The 20,013-nt window shown below is 38.8% G+C and overlaps 1 protein-coding gene and 1 pseudogene across 2 annotated transcripts in view; one reads left to right on the top strand and one right to left on the bottom strand.

The window, feature by feature from the left end:
* NOTCH2 (notch receptor 2) overlaps positions 1-20,013 on the bottom strand; it is a 161,550-nt gene that overhangs the window by 57,475 nt on the left and 84,062 nt on the right. Inside the window, exons 5-6 of one of the 2 annotated variants that reach the window (XM_057310331.1) lie at positions 17,600-17,722; positions 7,769-14,286 (exon numbers count right to left, since the gene is read on the bottom strand). In XM_057310331.1, coding sequence (XP_057166314.1) covers positions 14,243-14,286; positions 17,600-17,722 — 167 coding nt within the window. In that variant the 3' untranslated portion in view covers positions 7,769-14,242. Of the gene's footprint in view, positions 1-7,768; positions 14,287-17,599; positions 17,723-20,013 lie in introns of those variants that run through there. The other variant, XM_048220190.2, reaches the window with a different exon arrangement.
* On the top strand, positions 7,707-11,086 carry LOC123000276 (ubiquitin-conjugating enzyme E2 D3-like; annotated as a pseudogene).

Raw genomic sequence — 20,013 nt, 5'->3', positions numbered from 1 at the left:
GACTGTATCAATGTTAACATCCTGGTTATGAACTGTACAACAGTTTTGCAAGACAACGTTACCATCGGGGGAGACTTGGTATAGGGTATTTCTCTGTATTAATTCTTACAACTGCGTGTGAAACTATAATTATCTCAAAATAAAAAGTTCAATTAAAAAATAAAAGGGCAAGTGCAGGTAGTGAGAAGAGATGAAGGACAATGAAAAGCCTTGGTAAACTGCAGAGGTGAAGGGCAACACCAAGATGATGAAACTGGAGCAAACTGCATAGCCTGAGGCACCCAACCCTCAAAGATGTGGATTTGTGGAGTAAAATGCAGAAAGTTGACTCAGTGCAATAGAAGATACGAAAAGGCTCAGTTTGATCTGCCTGAAAAAGAGCAAACTGAAGGATGATACACAAGACCACTTATGGATATAATGCAGGTCACTACAATAGCAAAGGATGGGGGGCTATGGCAAAGGCTCTCAGGCTCTGTCACAAGGAACAAAAATGTATCTTCAACTTATAAGCAAGACATCTGTGATTAACAAGAGTTTAGTGCCAGACCACCCAAGTTATAAAACAAGTTGATGAATTGTCCTTGTTAATACCGGTTTAATGAGCTACCAAAGGGAACTCATACTCAGATCATCCGAATTCTCTAAAACACAACAGGACAAGTGGCTAAAATGCAAAAAACCTCAAGGTGTCCTTTAAGTCTATCTTTGTTAAAAAAGTCAATGAATCATTTAAAAAGGCATTCTGGTGAAGAGGCCTCTTAATGAAAAGGCACATGATGTTTATACTCTGAAAATGCCAAGGCATTATTGAACAATAATTCAGGGGCTCAAGTATTTTCAGAAGGGCTTCAATGTACCCAGCTGTGTAGCCTTCATAACAACAGAGGTTAGTTGTGTCTGATCTCACCTAACTGACCATCTATTCTTTACCCCTATCTACATATATCTCCATTACACAGAACTGGGATCACTCTATTGCACTTATTTCATTACACATCCATCTCCCATCACTTGGCTACAAGCAAGCTCAGTTCAGGAATATTTTTTCGTATTCTTAACCTAAGATCCCACTGCCCAGGATGGCAGGATGGGTGTGTGGGCATCTTTGGAACTCTGTGTTCATCACCCTTCTTCTGTGTGCTTCTCCTCACCCCACTTCAACCATATAATTATTTTTTTTTACACATAATTCTTGAAGGACCCACCATGTCTTTTTTTTCCCTAAAGATTTTATCTATTTATTTGACAGAGAGGCAGCGAGAGAGGGAACACAAGCAGGAGGAGTGGGAGAGGGAGAAGCAGGCTTCCCGCTGAGCAGGGAGCCCGATGCGGGGCTCAATCTCAGAACGCTGGGATCATGACCTGAGCAGAAGGCAGATGCTTAACAGCTGAGCCACCCAGGCACCCTGAGCCACCATGTGTTTACATGACCATGCCCTCCTACTCTAGCTGACTGACCCAGGATGGGCATCTGATACAAGCTATATCACTGTGTCCCTTTTCTAAATTTTTGGATTAGGGACTCTTTGACACATGGACCAAAAGGATAAAGTGGCTGGTGACAGACAAAGTGATAAGGGTGAAATCAGAATTGCAGAGAAGAGAAAAGCAGAATCATGGTGGCATTCAACTTACTGGTTCCAGCTTTTCCTGAAGCCTAACTGCTTCTAATGAGAGATGGCCCTTCCAACAGGTATCCAATATTTCAGATGGGGCTCTGTCAACTGCAACCCATGGTATTAACTAATACAGACTGAATGAGTGAGTGAGTGAGTACATACATTGGCAATCATTTCCCCAGGGCAGATGATGTCATTTATTACAGAAAGCTTTGCTTCCTTACTATCCTGGCAGAAATGCTACCTCAGAGTAAAGACAGATGGGTACAGGTGGGATTAGGGTACAGGTGGGATTTAGAAATGAAAACATGACTAAGAAGTAGGGGAAGAGTGGCTGTAACCTGGAAATTACTGAGAGCCTTGTCTCTTACACTTAGGCTAACTCAAATATCTATGCTACCCTCAAACCAAACTTACTTGCTGACTGTGAGCAATTTTGATGTTATTTTTCTTTTTGACTGTCTCTGTGATAATTCTGAGTATAAGACACTGTGTGTTTAAAAATATCTCATATATATTTCTTATGCAATATAATATCCAGACACTTAAATATTGCAGGAAGACAGACTAGGTAAATAAAACAATGCTTGGAATGGAAATTTGGCACCCTTGGGAAAGGAAACGAAGAGTCATTGCTTGTCTGCTATGAACCAGGTGTGCTTAAGCTGTCACAAAATTTAACTCATTTATAGTTGAGGAAATAGGCTCAGAGAGGTAAAATAATCTGCCTAGCAGGAGGCAGGAAGTGCAGAAGTGGGGTTTAAACCAGAGCTGCCTGCCCCTAAAACTCTTAACAAAGGGACGCCTAGGTGGCTCAGTTGGTTAAGAGTCTGCCTTCAGCTCAGGTCATGATCCCAGGGTCCTGGGATGGAGCCCCGAGTCGGGCTCCTTGCTCAGCAGGGAGCCTGCTTCTCCCTCTGCTTGTGCTCTCTCTTTCTTTGAAAAATAAATAAATAAAATCTTAAAAAAATAAAACTCTAAACAAAGACTTGAGGTATGAGTCTGACTACATCAAAACCATCTTTGTGTGCCTCAGTTTCCCAAGTGCACATAGGCCTAAGGAAGTAGAGAGGATGAAGAAGGAAGGGGAGGATTAAAATCATTATTCACGTGATCAGATTACTGGAAAAACTTAGGACTCAAAATTACTATCCAAAAATCAAATGTACGTACAGTTCACAATTTTTTGAATGAAGACTGTTGTTGAAGATTAGAACACCTGACAACTGTGTATCTGTTAGATACTGTTTGTTAGAGAAATCAAATCTAGAGAGCCAAAAGCACACTGGCTCATAAATTATTTTCTACAAAATGGATCATTTTTTCTCTAAGATTCAGGTACATTTCTCCAGAAAAATATTCCCTCCCAGGCTCATTTCTGCCAGAATTTTTTTTTCTCTTCATTCCAATTCGAACAACCAGAATGAGGAAAATGGTAACCTGGGTGGCTACTACAAGTGTTTACTTCAAAACTCCCAGTGGAATGTCTGCTAAGGTACTGCACTTCCTACATGCCACCACTTCTCAGCACAGGAAGAAATCAATACAGAAGCCTAAGAATAAGAAACATAAGGGCTGGAAAGGCAAAGTAGTCTTCCCGAGGTGATAAACTAGTGAGAGCACTGCCATTCAAACCCAGATCAGTCTGACTCCAAATCTACTGCCCTTCTCACTGCAGCAGCGTTAAGTTTCCAAGCCTTGGTTTTGATCAACAAGATCTACAGAATAGGTCCCTGCTCCTAGGGTCTTAAAACACACCGAGAAAGCACAAAAGCATGCGACAATTAAAGAACACCCTTGGAACAAATGAATAAAGGCAGAAGATCAATAACTATTGAAATAGAAAAAGTTTATGGTGATCATCCGGAGGGGCTGTTCCCACTACTCTATGACAAGAAAGCGTAAATCCGGGCTGGAGGGAGAAGGCTCACTGAGGGTGGTAGGGCTAGGTCCTGAAGACATCCAAATTACTGAAGGGTATTCTCTGGCTGGGGTTTAAAAGGAGAAAAGGCTGGAGATCATTGAAGGCTTTGAATTCTAGTATGAATTCTGAACATGATACAAGTAAAGGGGAGCTATCACAGGTTCACGGATGGGGGAAAACATGATCAAAACTGCATTTGGAGATTAGCCTGCCAGTAGAATACAGGAGGGACTAAAAGCAGATGGCTCTCTGTTGGTAGGGACAGAAGGAGAAAGAACAAAGTTATGAGCTACCTAGCATATAAACGCATCTGGTAAAAAGGGAGAGCGGTGTTGTATCCGTGCCCTACCAAGCTACTAAATCTTCCACCCAAACAAGTCTCAGCATGGATATCACCTGTGTCAACATACAAACTTTGCTGGTGAACTCCCAAAATATGTTGCACAAAGCTCAGTTAGGCAAGTTTTTAAGGGCATCAATTATCCCTCTTAGTAATTTCCACCTGCCAGATATTGCGGGCTACTGCCATTTAATGTTGACACTAAGGCAGTGGGCTATTAGGCCCTCCCCATTTCCTATCAGCAAAGGGGAAAAGAAATAACTTGCTTTTAGCAACTACTTTCTCTATTGCCACCGTGAGTGTGGGCTAACTTGGTATGAAGTGTCACACTACCAACCTTACCTAACACCTTAAATACCTGGAGCCACCCATAGCTCCTGATAATTTTCTGGCTGATCACTTTTGCCTCTTAAATACACCTCAAATCCATATCTCCCCTTCATATATTTTACTCCAGACACAGTGACTTACTGTTGGTTCCTTAAACATTAAGTTCTTACTTACCTCAGAACCTCTGCATATCCTATTCTCTCTGCCTCAAATATTCCTCCCCCTCTTATTTATACCGCTAGTAACTTCTCATCCTTTGACTTCTAACTAGATCTTCAAATTCACATCTCCCCAATTTTCTCCACCATTGCACCTATTCCATTCAATCCATCCTGCCAACATCCAAAGTTGTACTTTTATATTTATTTATTTTTATATTTATTTATTTATTTATTTATTATGTATAGTCCCTGTCCCTGTTAGATTACAAGCTCCTTGACGATAGGAACTGTGTCTGCCATTCACCTCAGTTTACATATCTGGCACTTTATTAGGTACTTGGCATCAGTGGTGAAATTGACTATAGTAGAACTTAGATTTAATCTAACATGCTCACTCTACAGATGAGGAAACTATGACCAGAGATGTGTAGTGACTTGTCCACATTTGTACAGCTAGCTGGAAGAATGTTAGAAATAGACAAAATTAAAAATGGAAATCATTAAGTGCTAAAAAGGATGTTGCGGGTGTGAGGTCATAGCAGATCAAGTTAGTCTTCTAAATAAGGAAAGGGACTCTGACCTGGCTGTTGAGAGACACAGGGGAAGAGCAAGATGCTTCGGTAGTGTTACTAATGAAGACAACACTAATAACCCACCAACAGAAAAATGAGTATGCTGTGTTAGTTTTGTAGGAGTAGGTCACTTTCATGTTGATCTTTTCTTACTGCCTCATTCTATGATCTTAAAAACCAAAGGGTGAATGCGTAAGATTGTGGGCATAGCCTCTGGCAGTAAATAGAACAGAGTGAACCCAAGAGAACTGTACTGAAATGGAAACCATGACCTAGGCTTCATTAGCCTCAAGCTCTAGCCCAGTGAGCCGTGGACCACTAAACAGATATCATTTATGAGTTGCAACACACTGGGATACAAACAGTTCATTATGGCTCTCTCAAGGTACCACAAACAAACCATCAATCTGACTTGGAGTAACAAGTGACTGGGAAGTGAGAGGAGGGGAAAAAAAGAAAAGAAATGATCACTGAGCCTTAGCACTTTAGGATAAAGCCCTTACCCTTCCTAGTCATCTCTCAGCTGTGAAGTGTGTGGGAAAAACTTTTATCACATCAATGGCCCTGTTAAGGGTCAACTCTCATTGCAACAACAATCAGCACATGAGGAACATATAAAAATGAGCTTGGCTGACCCTTGCCCTGACCCCACTACCTCCTCTTCTATGGTTAAGTCAAGAGAATTCAGGCTCCAATATCTCCTTCCAGCCAGCAACCACCCAAGCTCCTGAGTGTGGAGTTCCATCTTTCCATATTATAGCAGAGCACTGTTCTAACCTCTGCCCTACCTTCTCTCTACACAGATGTTCTATTCCACTGCTGAAGTGAAAGAACAGAACACAAGCTTGACTATCCTACTCCTCCTGGGTCTAGACAGGTTGAAACATTTTGTATAAACACTGGAGTCTATAGGGTCTGCCTAATGAGGAAATGTGGGCACTAATGCGCAAGCACACAAATGTGTATAAGAGGCCTGGAGGGTATGCAAGTGGCTAAGGGGATAATGCAGGAGTAGGGGGTAAACATATGGATAAATACAAGAATCTCAATGAATGCCCCCCCCAAACCTAGACACCATCATCTTTTCTATGACTCTTCAAAAGTCTGTTTTCCCTGTATCCTGACCAATATATTTCCTAAAGAATCACCAGAATGATCTCTATACAGTATATCATGCCACTTGCCTGATCAAACCTTTTGATGACAAAGGGTTTGATAACTCCATACTTAGGATGAAATTCTAAATCCTATCCATGTTTTCTGCCAATCTCTCTAGTCTTTCCTTTGGAAACACCACTAGCTCTAGCCACTCTGGCTTTTTTTCATTTCTCAAAATGATCGTAACCTTCCCCCCCCACCCCCCCGCCACTCAGGGTCTTTGTACACGCTGTTCCCTGTGTCTGGAACACTCTTATCTCCACTCTTTCCTAACTAATTCTTATTCCCTGTCCACAGCTGAAATACCAGCTTCTCAAAGAGACATCACATGCCTACCCCCAACTCAATTCTGCCTGTTAATATGCTGTCCTAATAACCTCTACTTTTCCTGAAGGCATTTATTACAGTTCAAAATTTTACAGATAGTTGTATGATTTATGTCTGTGTTCCTCACTAGACTGTAAATTTCATGAAGAAATGGGTAGTAGCTATTTGCTTCATCTGTGAATTCCAAGCACTTAACATGGTGCCCAGATAATATTTCTTGAGAAGTATTCAAAAATATTTGTTAAAAAAAAGTTTATCTGTACCTGTCTACTCTTTCTTAGGTCATTTCAATCCCAAAATAATATCATCTTTCAACTCATCTCCCTCACACCTTTAGGGTGTCTCTATTCTATTCATACTCCCAAAGTTTCCATTTTCCCCTTATTGACATCTACCAGTCAATACCCAAACTTCTCATTCTACCCCCTTCCTTACTTGCTAAACTCCATCCCATTTATGCCACACCTAATTCACCTTGCCTTTTTACTCTATGTCTCAAGGGTAATTCTACTCTATGGCGGGTACCTTCCCTCTTTGACTGAAACATAAGATTTCCCAAAAGACTACACCCTCGTCAGCCTTCTTCAGTAGAGTCCTCATCTCCTCTTCTAATTGCCTTAATTTTTTTTCCATTTCTTTTTTTTTTAATGATATGTTAGTCACCATACAGTACATCATTAGTTTTTGATGTAGTGTTCCATTTGCATGAAGGTAAGTAGGCAAAGAATCAATGTTTTCTTTATTCCTTAATGCTGCTACTAACTTCAAACAATAAAAATTTATTTATTAAGCAATTTCTAGGTACCAGACTCTGTGATAAGTGCTTATATTGTTGTCAGATGTAATCTTCTCATACAATTAGACCAGTTTCACAGACATAGTGCAGACCTGGTCCACACTGAAGAAAGATACTAAAGTATCTCAGGGGTAGGGAGAAGAGACCCTGATAGAACCCAGTAACAGCCCTGAATTTCAAAGGATGTGGCTGGGCCAGCAACAACTGAAAATTTTAATGTTCTCATTCATTCATTCATTCATTCATTCATTCATTCATTCAATATGTACATACCATGTGCCAGGCACTGACCTATATACAGTGAAATTATAATGGTAAAGAAAACAGTTGTGGCTTCTACACTGTAAATAGGGGTTTTACAACCAAACCCACAATTATAACAGACAGTGGTAAGTGCTCTAATGGATACAGATTGCCTTAGGAGCATAAAGTAGGAGAACAGAGAACTATGTTCTGCAGGTCCGGTTAGGGATGGTATGTTTCATTGGCAAGCCACAATTATGGGACCTAATGACAGCCCACGTCAAGGCAAGTGCAATTTTTTTTTTTTTTTGCATTTTATTTTCCTACAAACTTACCCCTTCAAACCACCTAAGGTTGCATTTATAACAAGAATTTATCATCCAAATATTAACAGTAATGGCAGCATTTGTCCCGGCATTTGAAGATCACAGTGGTCTCCTATTTTAACTATTTCTAAAGTTTTTTTATCCATTTCTTCACTGCTATGTGATCCAAACCCAGACGACCCCTTAGTACCAGAGCCTTTTTAAATCTATAAAACAGACAGAGATAAGTACAACAGAATATCTTGAGAATAAACTCAGAAGTATGCCATGGGATGCAACCTTAAAGTCAGAATAACTTGCAGTATAGCTGAACAAACTTTAAATTACCATTACCAAGAGAGAGAGAAAGTGCTTTATATGTTAACTGGGTTGTATAAGAGTGTGTATATGTGTGGAAACGTGTGTAGGAAGACGCCAGAGTGGGGAGTATTTCAGGCAGAAGTAAGTATATGTATATTGGTTTGAATAGAAGAGAAAGCATGCCTCATTTGAGTCAATGAAAAAAAATCAGTGTGGTTCACTTATAAGGCATGGATCAGGGGAGATACGGCTGGAGAGAGAGTTATGTACGGAGCCTTGGAACTCTATCCAAAGACAAGGAGGACCCACTGAAGCATTTTAAGCAAAGAAATAGCACGATCCCATTTGTGTTTCAGAAAGCCCACTCTGCTGCTGTGAGGAGAAAGGACTGAACTCCACCTCACCCCTCCAGGTCAATAGCAATTTAAAGCCCTGGGGAGTCCCAGGGTTCCTGTGGCCGCTATAGCAACGAGAGAGTCTGCAGTGCATCTGGGGCAAATTCCGGATGCAGCGGCACCAAAGAGCATCCAGGCTCAGCCACTGTATGGAGGGCAATGGACGCTCTGCCAATGCTGGATGTTCAGAAAGCTGACCCTGACACAAAGGCTTCTCCACACAAGAAGAAGAAAACAGTGCCAAGCTTCAGTCCCCCTGCTAGGAGGCCCACACTCTGGTTCTCTCACCACCTTCTTGGGTTGCTGGGCTGTTAAACCAATTTACATAAAGAGCCCCTCACCTCACCGCAGCAGGGGTTCGAAAAAGAATCAACGGACTCTATTTACAGGCAAGCAGTTACTATGAGCAGAATGAGTAAAATGAGGGGAAAATGGGACCTATTAAAACATTCTGTAGTATAAAAGATGGAAAAGGTACCCCTTAAGATGTAGATAAAGACCATACCTGTGAAAAAAGTTCCCTTCCAGAATAGAAGGAATTGGCTCTGTAGTCTCAAGAAATGTAGGGAAATGTAGGTTTTAAAAAGAAATGAAAAATAATACAAGATGTTGGACTCTGATGAAGAAGGACAGGCTGAGAAAAAAGCAGAATTACAGAGGACCTAGATGCAATGAGTAAATACTACAAAAATTTTTTAAAATGCAATTCAAATAAAAATCAGAATCAGAAGCCATAAAGGACAGAACTGATCATGAAGAAAAATAAATCAGTGTTATAAAGGAAAAGCTTAAGACGCTCTCATAAAATGCAAAGGAAATTAAAATATCAAGAGACAAGATCGTAGCTATGAGAAAGAATGAAGACCTAATTAAGATACTAGATGTTTCTGAAGACACAGAAACAAATGAAAAAAAAATGAAAAGAAAAATCTTTTCTGAAGTGAAAATAGACCTAAGCTTGCAGATCCAAAGGGCTCAAAAGTGCTAAGAGAAAAAATAATAGGGATATACCTATACCAATACTGGTTAAATATTTTACTTTAAAGAGAGAGGAGAGAAGGGAGAGGGGAGACAGCCTGACTTGTCTGATGTCGGACCTCCCTATAATGCTCACAAGATGCAAAGGAACAATGTCCAGGAACTTGGTAAGATTGACTTGTGACTCAAGAATTCAGTTTCTAGACAAGATGCCATTTTGTATGAAGGCAACTAAATCAAAAGGTATTTTTCAAATATCTAAGAGCTCTGAAGATATGCCAACATGCAACTTTTCTGGGGGAAAAAAAAAATTACTCCAGGATGTATTCATTTGACTGAAAAAATATATCAAAATAAAGAATCCAAGAATGAAAAGGTTGTAACATAAATGTACTGGTAGTTAACACAAAGCAAGTTACATATAGAATTAAGTCCAAAATATTATAAATTGGATTATAAAGCAATGTAAATATCAAGAATATTTTTATAAGAAAATGTATAAAATTTTAAAATTCAATAGCAATACTATGGTATGCATTTTTAAATCCCAGATCATATAAACAAAATCTGAAGAGTGAAAAGAAGATGTAAGAGAACCAAAAGTATGCTTATTCCTCATCTTACAGAAGAGGCAATTAGTACATGCAGTTTCACTTTTGACACTAAAAAAATAAGAGATGGATTCAAATCCAAATTTTTCTAAACATGTATACCTTTTTAAAAAACACAAAATACTATAATTTAAATCATCTCACCTCTATCTGTTATCCTCATGGACCAAATTCCACCTCCTTAAAAGATTTAAACACATGACTTAAGATCTTCTCACTCTTTCCTTTCCCATCTCCCATGAAATTAATATCTGGGTTGAGGTCACCCAGGCCAAGAGTTCTTTACTTTTCTCAACTCAACAGCTTCCACATCCACTCCATATCACAAGCACACTCACATTTTGGATCTCATTACGAGACACTCATTGTTCCAACAGCAAGATCTCAAATTTGGTACTTCAACTCTGACTGTAACCTCCCATCTCCCTCTTCCTCCATTCCCAACAACCATTTCACCTAATTATCCCCCACTAACACTTGTAAGAGTCAAGCCCTCCTAAATAACCCAGTTCTTTAACCAACCCCCTTCCAGCTGCCTTAACTCGGTCTAGCCAAGAGTCTATGGCCAAGGGTCACATGAATGAAGTTTCCGTCCCCTGTAGCTACTGCCCTGCATTTCTCCCTCTTTTAGCTGTACAAAATCTTGAATAAGTGATCTATACCCACTCCTGCTCTTCCTCCTTCCTCAACACCCACGTTTTTTCTAATTTAACCCTTTGCAATTTGGAGTTCTTCTCTCTTTAATATTGAAACTACATTTTAGAAGATTTCCAACGACCTCAAAAATTTTGATTAACTCTTTGCAATTATCATTCTTATTTCAGTCTCCTGTTTGTCATTCATTCAACAACTACTATTTGTTAAAATTGGTCCCAAGAATGCCAAAATAAGTAACACCACCCCCATCATCCAGAGGCTGAGCGCCCCTAGGGTGAGGGAAGTATATAAACCAGGAACAGTGGTAAAACACCACAGATGGTACCAGAGAGGTATGCAGAGCTGAGGCAAGGGCCCAGTCTTAAAACGCAGCCACTGGCTCAGGGATGCTGTCATGGCAGAGCTCCTCAACTCACACACACCCCTTTCTCTCACCTTCCTTCTTTGGATCCCTTTCCTCCTCCATTTTAAGTGTGGACATTTCTCACAATTTAGGTCCAAACTCTCTGTTCTTCTCACACCATGCACTTTTCCTTATAGACCTGATACATTCCCAGGGCAACCAAAAACAAGATCTAAAATCTGAGTCTAGAGCTCCTACCTCTAATCTGACCTTCTGGGTCTTACTGTTAAGTGCTTTTCTCTGGGAAACTCACCTCAAACTCACCAGCATCTCTAGCCCATTTCTCTATCTCTGTCAATAGAACCCACATTCTCTCATTACACAGATTCAAACAGAAGTTAACTCTGCTCTATTTCCCCCTTCATCCAACCAAGTACTTAGCCCCTAATTTCTATCCATGTCTTCTCTCAAACTCATGTTCATTTATAGTTTCTACCTCCTACTGTGGTTATGTGTAGACTTTCTTCTTTCTTCTTAGTGAATCTGACCATCCTTAAAAGACAAGAACTGATTAATTTCTTCGTGTCTCTTATATCATCCAGCATAGTATATTGGATATAACAGTGAAATATTCAATAAATATGTTATTGAAGCTACCTTACAACAATTCTGCGGGGGCTTGAAAAGCCATGGAATGAAACTAGATCTTGCCTGGAAAGTAGCCAAAGTCAGACACTGAGTCATGGACCACAAGAACACAAAAGATCCCTCAGTCTCACCTCCTATATTTGGAGGGGGGGGGGAGCTATCCTAATCACCCATCCCTGTTCACACCAACATGACTGCTCATCAACTCTGAGACCTTTAGGATGAGGATGCTTCAGGTTAGTACTCTGGCAGTCTGCCCAACTGATAGCAAACTGAAATTGGGTGAAGCAGAATTCCAGAAAACAGGCTTTTATCAAGTCCTCACAATCAAGTTCACAGCAGAGAAACTGAAATGGGAGATGCATTTTCCCATTCCCCCATGCAGAATACAAATGAGAATACTTTTGCAGCCCCAGATATAAATAGTTTCCACTCTCAACCAAAAGCCTCCATTCCTATAGTATTTAAAAAACAGAAAAGTGGTTGTAACAAAAACCTCATCCTAGAGAACAGCTTGTCACCAACTAGAGGCTTGACTGAAACAAGGCATGTAGTTCAAAATCAAAATACTGCCATGAAAAGACTCCATTCCCAGACATAGGAGATAACGCACCACCTCTGGCAGTATGTACTTGCTGATTCATGCCAAAAAATTTTTACTGAAATTGGAGCAACCGACGGTAAAGGGAATCTTAACCAACTCTTTGGGCTCATCAGTTATAAAAGGAGAGCTGAGAGAAAATGTGGTTGGTTTTATTTGACTCATGTCCACCTAACTTCCATTGTTCACTTCTGCTTAGCGTCCCAAAGCACTATTCCAAGCCCAAGCTAAAATTACATTTCTGGGTTAACAACAAGCACAGGAAAATAAATCACGTCTGCCCTAGGAGTGAACCCAAACCAAAAGCTGCCAGAGAGGAATTTGTGAGTTGAGTTTAGAGGCAACTTTAACTCTGAAGGAAATGAACCTTTAAAAAGAAAATTCAAATAACAATCTACGTAGACAAAACATTAATCTACACTGCTTTAATTAATTTGGGAGCCTTTTATAACTTTTTTTTTTTCTTAAGTGGATATCTGCCAGAGCAGAACTTCTCTCATAAAATGGCTTGAGGCCAAATACAGTAATAGTAAAGACTTTTGTGCTCAGGCTTCATCAAATCCTTAGGTTTATTTCCATTTCCTAAAGGAACATCCAACTACTCAGACATCTTTATAACAAAATTCCTATAAAAAAGTAAACCATTTGCCCAATTCCCAACACCAATTTCTTTCTTCCACCTGGGCTTTAGTTCATCCAGAAGAGTGGTAGATTTGAATACTGTTCTAGATGGCCATGTCAGGTGAAAAGACTAGATCAGAACACAGTTCTGTCCATAACCGATGTGGAAACCACACCAGAGGAAGGCCAACATGCTCTCTTCTAGTGAAACAAACCCAAGGTCCCCTGTACAAATAGTTGCAAATCTATCCCTCTACCACCCCATATCAGAGAGGATACTCCTACATAGTAGCAGCAGTGCTAATACCTATAGAACATCTTCATTTTCAATTTAAAATTTTCTGGTAGAACTTAAAAGAAAAAGAAACTGATGGAGTCAACTTCAATATCATATTTTATTTAACTCAATATATCCAAAACACTATCATTTTAGTATATAAACCAATATTTAAAACATTATTAGTGAGACATTTGCTTTTGTTTTTCATACTAAGTCTTCAAAATCAGGTATTTTACAGCTGCAGCGCACCTCAATTTGACCTGTCACACTTCAGATAATCAATAGCAAAAAATGGCTAATGACTACCATATCAAACAGCATGGATCTGGAATGTTTTATGTGATAAGTGCAATTTACAGTTGTAGTTGTAATTTATAATTACTATTAGATATAATTTAATTTACATGATAAATGAGAGGCTCAAAAGGTTTTTAATTGTACCATTTATTCTCCCAAATACCCCAATAAAGTAACTAAGAGATATTAGTTCCATGGATAGCAAATAAAGCCTTCTGAAGAAAAGGAAGCTGACTCATTTATCCCAAATCAAGCCGTGAAAAGACTCGGAAAAAATTTCTGGTCATCTTGATACCCAGAACTTGCTACTAAAGACCAAACCTTCTCTGCATATGTATTTATAAAACAACATAGTACCTATCAGGCTGTCTCATTAAAAACTTATAAATACAATGCTAAATGTTAACTACGCTGGAATTAAAATACAAAACTTAATTTAAAAAAACATGGCAAATTCACAAATCTCCTTTATTTCAAATTGATATCTAGTTTCTTCAGCTATATAATCCCATCCATTCTTTTTCAGATACCTGGAAACTTCATTTCTTTCCTAGTAGACTAACTCCAACCCTTCTTTTTCTATTGTCTCAAAGCCAGACAAAACAGTTCATGCCTCAACTCTATAGCTGTGAATTATAGGGGGAGGTCTGAATAAAGTTGCAATAAGGCTCTTGGGTATAGTGAAAAAATCTCCGGACTGAATATAAAATATTCATTCGATATTGACTTCTAATTTCCAAGTAACCAGGAAAATTTCTAAAATGGGAAAAAAATAAAGAATAAATCAACACATCCTAGAATAATAAAATTATAAATTGAACATTGTCTATTAAAAAGATTCAAAATCCTTAAAAAATAAAAAAGGACAACCCACAGAGTCAATTTGTATAGAAAAAGACCACAGATTTGAGCACAGACTTGGGGTTCAACAAAGCTAGATTCAAACCCTAACCCAACCACTATGTGCCTTGAGTAAACTGTTTAAACCTTCTGCACATCCATCATCATCTGTAAAAAGGGTATTCAATAAACTTTACCCCTAATACAGTTAACACAAAGATTACACAAAATAAAACATCGTAATTAGCACAGTATTTGGTTACTAATAAACATTAGTTAACTCCCAGCCCCTAAACCCATTCATTTCTTTAATTTGTACAAAGCAGAAAATACTAATCTGAATTTATAGCTCTAATATCAATAGAAATAGGAATGCTATGACTCCCAATTTTTTCTCTATTCTTCTCAGAATGAGGTAAGGGCTGGGATGGTGAACAGTTCAGCTGTATGCTACTGAGAACAAAGGTATATAGAGAGCTCTAGTAACTGGTATCATCAACAACAGTTCAGTCATCCTATAACTCGGTATTTCCCTCACCTCAAGAATATAATAATGCCAATATTAATATGGTGAGCATTATCACTGAGGAATGTACAGTGTAGTAAGGGAATCCAGAGGAGTTTACCTAGCTCAGCCTGGAGAGGTCACAGAAAGTTCCCTGAAGGAGGCAGCCACTTGACCTGAGCCAGGCAGGCAAAATTGGTGAGGACAACAGGGAGAGGAGTAGAGAAGGGAAATCTGTAGAAAAGGAATGGTGTGAGTGAAGACATAGGACGCAGGAGATACAAGAGAACTGGAAGCAGTTCTTATTGTGTTGGATACATGAGAAGACCGGAGAAGCAAACAGGGTTGAGACCAGGAAGGAATTCATATAGCAGAGGAAGGACCTCGGACTCGATCCTGTTAGTGATGGGGATAGCAAAAAACAAGGCTGCTGCTGGAAATCAAAGAATTGGCATGAGTGAAAAAAAGGAAGGAAACCTGTGGTGGGAAACCGAAGACTGAGAGTCACTTTAAAAGACAGCAGATCAAAAGAAATAAATATTGCCACATTGAACTTATCTAGAAATCTGCCATCCTTTCTAGAAAATACAAAAACACATGGAGAAAAAAACATGTTATAAGGACTTTCATAAAAAGAGGTACTTATTAAACATCCTGGGGTAAGAAATTTTGATAAAATATCATTTCATTGGGAGAACTTTTCCCAAGATTGCACTTTCCTAATTAATATCAAAGCAGAAAACGGAGTATAGCATCAAAGAAAATTCAGCAATGAAATCACAATATTATTTAATCTTCATTGGCATCAGAAGCCTTAATACCATGTACAACAAAGGAGAGATTAGGATGGGGTCAAGTTCCTAACAAGCATCTCATCCAGTCCAATACCACTGTAAGGACCATTAAAAAAGAGAAAAATGTAAATCTTTCCAGTTTTTACTGTCATGTAATGAACTTCACAGCAATTTCTTTGAGTTGAAAAGAAAAATGGCCTCTGAAAAAAATCTACCAGAGAAATGGCAAAAGCTAAAGAGAAAAGAATATGACAAAAGTGCAGAGTGTTGGGAGTGAAGTCCTAGGATCAAGACACCAAGAAGAAATTCTAGGGAAGTCCAATTCTAGGGAAACCCAGTGGGAAAGTATTAAAAAGGACAGCCTGGAGATTAAAATCAGAAATGTGTGCCCTTCCAGGAAATCATGTTACTAAAGTTTTAAACCCTTTTAATCTTTTTCTATTCATAGTGTACAGCTCTAAAGAGTACTCTAAATAATTAGCTCCTACAGATAAGGGAAAGCAATTTGGAGATTCTAAAGAACACCAGGTAGTGATGGCAGCAATCCAACATCAAGACTTCTTCGCTGGGCAAAATCCCTCACTGGTGCTGAAGTTTCTTTTTTTTTTTTTTTTTTTTTTTAAGATTTTATTTATTTATTTATTTATTTGAGAGACAGACAGAGTGCACGCTCAAGAGAGCATAAGCGGTGGCGAGGGAGAAGCAGGCTGCCCATCGGGCAGGGAGCCCGATATGGGGCTCAATCCCAGGACCCTGGGATCATGACCTGAGCCAAGGCAGCCACTTAACTGACTGAGCCACCCAGGCGCCCCTAAAGTTTCTTCCTTATAACATTAACTTATTCTTGGGTTTCCACATTAAATCATCAAGTTCTCTCAAAAAGGCTTAGTTCTTAGTCACTTAATCAGTTCTTAATTGTTTCCACTTTCAGTTAGATAAATAGATATAAACAGAAATTAGAACCAAATGTCTACATAAAATCACTTAACTTTCAAAAATAAGTGGAAAATCTGCGTAAGACATCAGACACTTAAGAGATTGTAAAATTAAGCAAGACTAATGTCTGAGGCCTAAAAATCTATTCTTATCCTATGTGCAAAAAGGGATACAAAAAAGGAAAAAAATAGAAATGTAGATGGGTGTCATAAAAATAATGTCATCAAGGGTGCCTACTCAACCCTTTGCATAATTATAGGACATGGCAATAAGATGAGATAGATTTCTGTCCATGAATAAGCTCTGAACTCTTGTAGTGTCTATATCTTATATTTTCACTTTTTAGTTGGAAGAAAGAAGAGTATTTTAATAGCCTTTCATATAATTATGATTATTGTTTGATACTATACCAAAACCTAACAAGTTGTAGTTTCTTTTTTTTCTCCAGCTTTACTGAGATATTTTTGACATATAACATTGTATAATTTTTAAGTATACAATGTGAAAAAAATAAAGTATACAGTGTGATGATTTGATATATGTTTATATTATGTGTAGCAAAATGATTACCACAATAATATTAGTGAACACATCAATTACTTCCCATAGTACCTATTTTTTTATAAGTGTGGTGAGAACATTTATATTTTCATAGTTAATTGTGTTCTTTTCCTTTCAAATATGTATTAAGTATCTGCTATATCCTAGGCAATGTGCTGCTTTTCCCATACCTCAGAGTCTATCAGTAATGCTCTTCTCTCATATCTGCCATAGCACCTTAGCGTGGTGCTGAGGTACTGAGTTCAGAGCAGTGGCCCAATAAATACCTGTGAAAACATTTTTTCTTTAAGAGCATAGGAGAACATATGGGGTTAGCACTATACCCAGTGATGTAGCACAGAGACCCTTGTAAAAGGTGCCCACCTTCAATAACAGCCTGCCTCTGGTTACCAATCCATGCCCCATTCTGACTGACTGACCACAGTGTACATACCTGTCCACTGAGGGGGGCAGCGACAGTTGTAAGTATTAACCCCATCCACACAAACCCCTCCATTCTGACACTTGTGGTTAGGGCAGTCATCAATATTCCGCTCACAGGTGATCCCCTCAAAACCTGGATAGGGAAGAACAAGAGAAAATAATGAATTCTCATGCAGAAGTAAGTGGTCAGCTCTTCTACAGAACATGGTCATCAGAACAGACTTACTACATGATTTCAGTTCAGTAGCCAGCAGCTGGTCAACCCAGGCCTCACCATACAAAAAATTGCCCAATCTTCTGTCTTCTCTTGCCTCAAGAGAAGCTAGACAGTTAAAGTGACTCATTATGCCAATGACATGCCTCCACAGTTACCTCACAAGTATTTCAAAGTGTTTTTATGAAATAAAATCCCAGTGAAGATAAATGTCTACTTAGATAACTATTCACTGGTTCTTTAAAAAGGGCGGGGGGGGGGATATTAGATTTTCCCCAGCTCCATGCTAGATTAATGGGAAGAACAGACAAAAGATCATCTAATTAAATTTAAATCACTTACTTTCTTCTTAGGATGTTTGCTTGGGAAAACTAGGTGGGGGCAGGGAACGTAAGAAAAGTATTGAGCTCACAGTCTAAAGATATGGGTCAAGTTCCAGTCTCACTACCTATAAGCTATTTAATACATGGTAAATTACAAACTCTGAATTAGCTTCCTCATCTGTAAAATGAGGCTGATTCCACCTGCCCAACCTGCCTTTCTAGGTTGTTATAAGTGCCATATCATGAGTAAAGTACATTATAAATATTATAAAGCTATTTGAAATTGGGGTGGCATTATTAATTAAACTTACCAACCCCTCAAACTTTATCCGCCTCTCCACATTTATGGCATTACTTCCTTCCTCTTGATTTTTCCCTTTTGTGAAAAATGAAACCAACACACCAAACTTCACCCTTACTGCTCACAGTGTGTTTCTCTGTAGTTTATACATCAAGCTTCTTCCTTTTTTCTCCTTGGCTACCAAATCCCTTACCTATTAAAATAGAAAACTACCAGCTTTAAAACTGAATGTTCAACTGGTCATTCTCCTATTTGAAATATACTATGACTAAGTATTTGGCCTCTTCAAAATGTCCCTAAGGTTCTTCTTCTCTCACTCGAAACACTGGGGATGTAACTGTGAGTAAAAAAGACAGAATGTCCTTGCTTTGGGGGTATTTACAGCCTGGTGAGTGGAACAGACAGCAATCACACCTTGCTTTATTCATTCCTACCACAAGCCACTGTGATAGTCTACATCTGCTCTGTTACAATGCAACATGGCTGGTTTCTCTGAATAAAGTGGCAGTCATGTAAATGGGTATGAACCAAGTGGCAAAAAAAAAAAAAAAAAAAAAAACTAACATCAAAGGAAATCACTTCATAGAAGATGGGGATAATTGAAAGCTTGACTAAAGAGAATTCTATTTCTCTAGGCATCTGGTATTCAGTCCATTCAAGCAGATGAATCACTAAGTAAGCCTGAGAAAGACTGAAAACTTTTATAGACTCAGATTTTTAAAAATTTATCGTATTACTCATATATCTGTTTAATTGTATGAAAGCCTTACAGATGAACTGACTCAGAAAATTCTGGTTTAAGCCCACCCATTAACTAAGATAAAGTAAGGGCAAATCTACAGATCTACCAAGCAGCAGTGTCTGAAGAAAAACTGAGGTCTTTGCTCCTACTCTAGCACTCTTAATAGAAACATTCCTCAGAAAAGTTAAAAACAGAGTTTTAGAGTGTGGCTCCTGGCCCACCACTGCTGGAACCTGTGTGGTCTAGTGGTATTCTGGAACTGGTAACTTGATCTCTCTGGTGACTAAGACTAATATGGTTGACGACAGTGTCAGGGAGGTGATAAAGCCCTGGTAGCCAAACTATTAGCAATTGAAACTGTGACCCTGAATTTATATTAGCCAATGCTACAACTAACCGAATTCACTAACCACAGACAGATTAAGAAAGCAGAAGCATTTCAGCATAACCACAACTATAAGAAATGACATGTTTTCTTTTTATGACTATTTTCAAGGTAGTTCTACCCTGTCAAAAGTAAGTAGGTAAAAAGGCAGGTTGCTAAGAGTTAATTCATTATTAAAGCATGGCCTCTGGGGCCTAGGTTCAACTTTCAACCTTCCCATGTAATAGGTGAGTGAACAGGGGCAAGATACTGGAACTTTCTTTCCTCTCTGGGGGAATTAACAGGGTTTACCACAAAGGGTTACTATAAAGAATAAATTAGATACACAGAGCACTTACTTCAGTACATGGTGCTGGGACAACTGAACATCTACAGACAAAAGAATAAATTGGACTTCTTTCCCATACCATAACACAAAAATTAACTTAAAATCTAAGAGTTAAAATTATAAGACTCTCA

This window comes from Ursus arctos, unplaced genomic scaffold (assembly GCF_023065955.2).
Source record: "Ursus arctos isolate Adak ecotype North America unplaced genomic scaffold, UrsArc2.0 scaffold_12, whole genome shotgun sequence".
Classification (NCBI taxonomy): domain Eukaryota; kingdom Metazoa; phylum Chordata; class Mammalia; order Carnivora; family Ursidae; genus Ursus; species Ursus arctos.
Note: the sequence above shows the minus strand (reverse complement) of the source record. Positions and strands in the feature narration are given on the sequence as shown.